We start from the raw sequence: 1,123 nt of genomic DNA, 5'->3' as shown, positions 1-1,123 counted from the left end.
TCACAAAATTCATATAAAAAAATAAAATCCCGATATTTCCTTAAAACTTACTCCAAAACATGTTGCTTTGAGATAATTTCTCGTTTGTAAACAAATTTTAAAGTCTATAGATGACCATACGCACTGACAACGTTTAATATTTGGATGACATGTATTGGTCTGTCAAAATGCTATGCACACACATATACTCATACATAAATATTCAAACGCAGTTAACGTCATTGTGATCACAGGCTCTTGCGTGAGACAGCTGTTTCGAAACTTGGGTTATGTTTCGTGCGACCCGCTGCAGTTAATGTCATTGTGATCTAGGCTCTTGTACGGGACAGCTGTTTGGAAAATTGGGTTATGTTTTGTGCTGCCAGAAATTTAAATCATTTTCCACATAAAAAGTACTATAAAAACTTTAAAAATAATTTTTGACAAATAATAACACAAAATGCAAAGTGTCAATATAGCCACGATAGCGCCAATCGCTAAGAGAACACGATCATATTCACAGGTGAGTAAATATTATGTGACGGCTCTTCAATGAACACTTTCAATGTCACTACATTCAACTATTTTAAATTAAAACATAAATATGCACTTTCTTTTTTAGAAATGTGAAACACAAATGCTCGAAAGTCCAGCTATTGAAAATAAAGATAACAATCAAAAGGAAGAATCTGATCGAATCAAAGAAAAATCGATTGCCAAACCAACGTATGATAAATCGCAAGTGAGTGAAATTTTGTGTGGCTTCTTGCAATTTCAATTTCAATTATTGTTTTTTTGTGTGAAGTTCACAAAGATTAATTTAATTGTTTCTTTTTTGTATTTTAAGATTAAAACACAGACATACATTGCAAGTAAGCAAATCGCTGAACAAAATATTGTTAATGCCGATGCTATCGTCAAGCGAACACGATATAAATCGCAACTAACAAAAATAAATGTTGTAAGTAAAACCGTGAACTCTTGAAATAGACATATAAATGGTTTCAAAATAAATCATTTGGTTGTTTGTTTTATATCATTTCAGCAACTTAAATCACAAAAGACTGACACTATACTTCATAGAAAAGGTAGCACCAAACAAACGGCGATTAACGGGACTGATCAAATTGAAGGAGCTCATATT

General features: G+C 32.1%; 1 protein-coding gene across 1 annotated transcript in view; it reads right to left on the bottom strand.

Moving 5' to 3' along the window:
• The window catches only part of LOC116346760 (46 kDa FK506-binding nuclear protein-like), a 571-nt gene extending 510 nt beyond the window's left edge, over positions 1 to 61 (bottom strand). The window contains exon 1 of the mRNA XM_031776967.1: positions 52 to 61. Within this exon, the coding sequence (XP_031632827.1) occupies positions 52 to 61 (10 nt within the window). The remainder of the gene's footprint in view (positions 1 to 51) is intronic.
• Positions 62 to 1,123: the final 1,062 nt, after the last annotated feature.

This window comes from Contarinia nasturtii, unplaced genomic scaffold, assembly GCF_009176525.2.
Source record: "Contarinia nasturtii isolate CC-2019 unplaced genomic scaffold, AAFC_CNas_1.1 Cnas_scaffold_1681, whole genome shotgun sequence".
Classification (NCBI taxonomy): domain Eukaryota; kingdom Metazoa; phylum Arthropoda; class Insecta; order Diptera; family Cecidomyiidae; genus Contarinia; species Contarinia nasturtii.
This window is presented reverse-complemented; position numbering and strand designations above follow the sequence as displayed.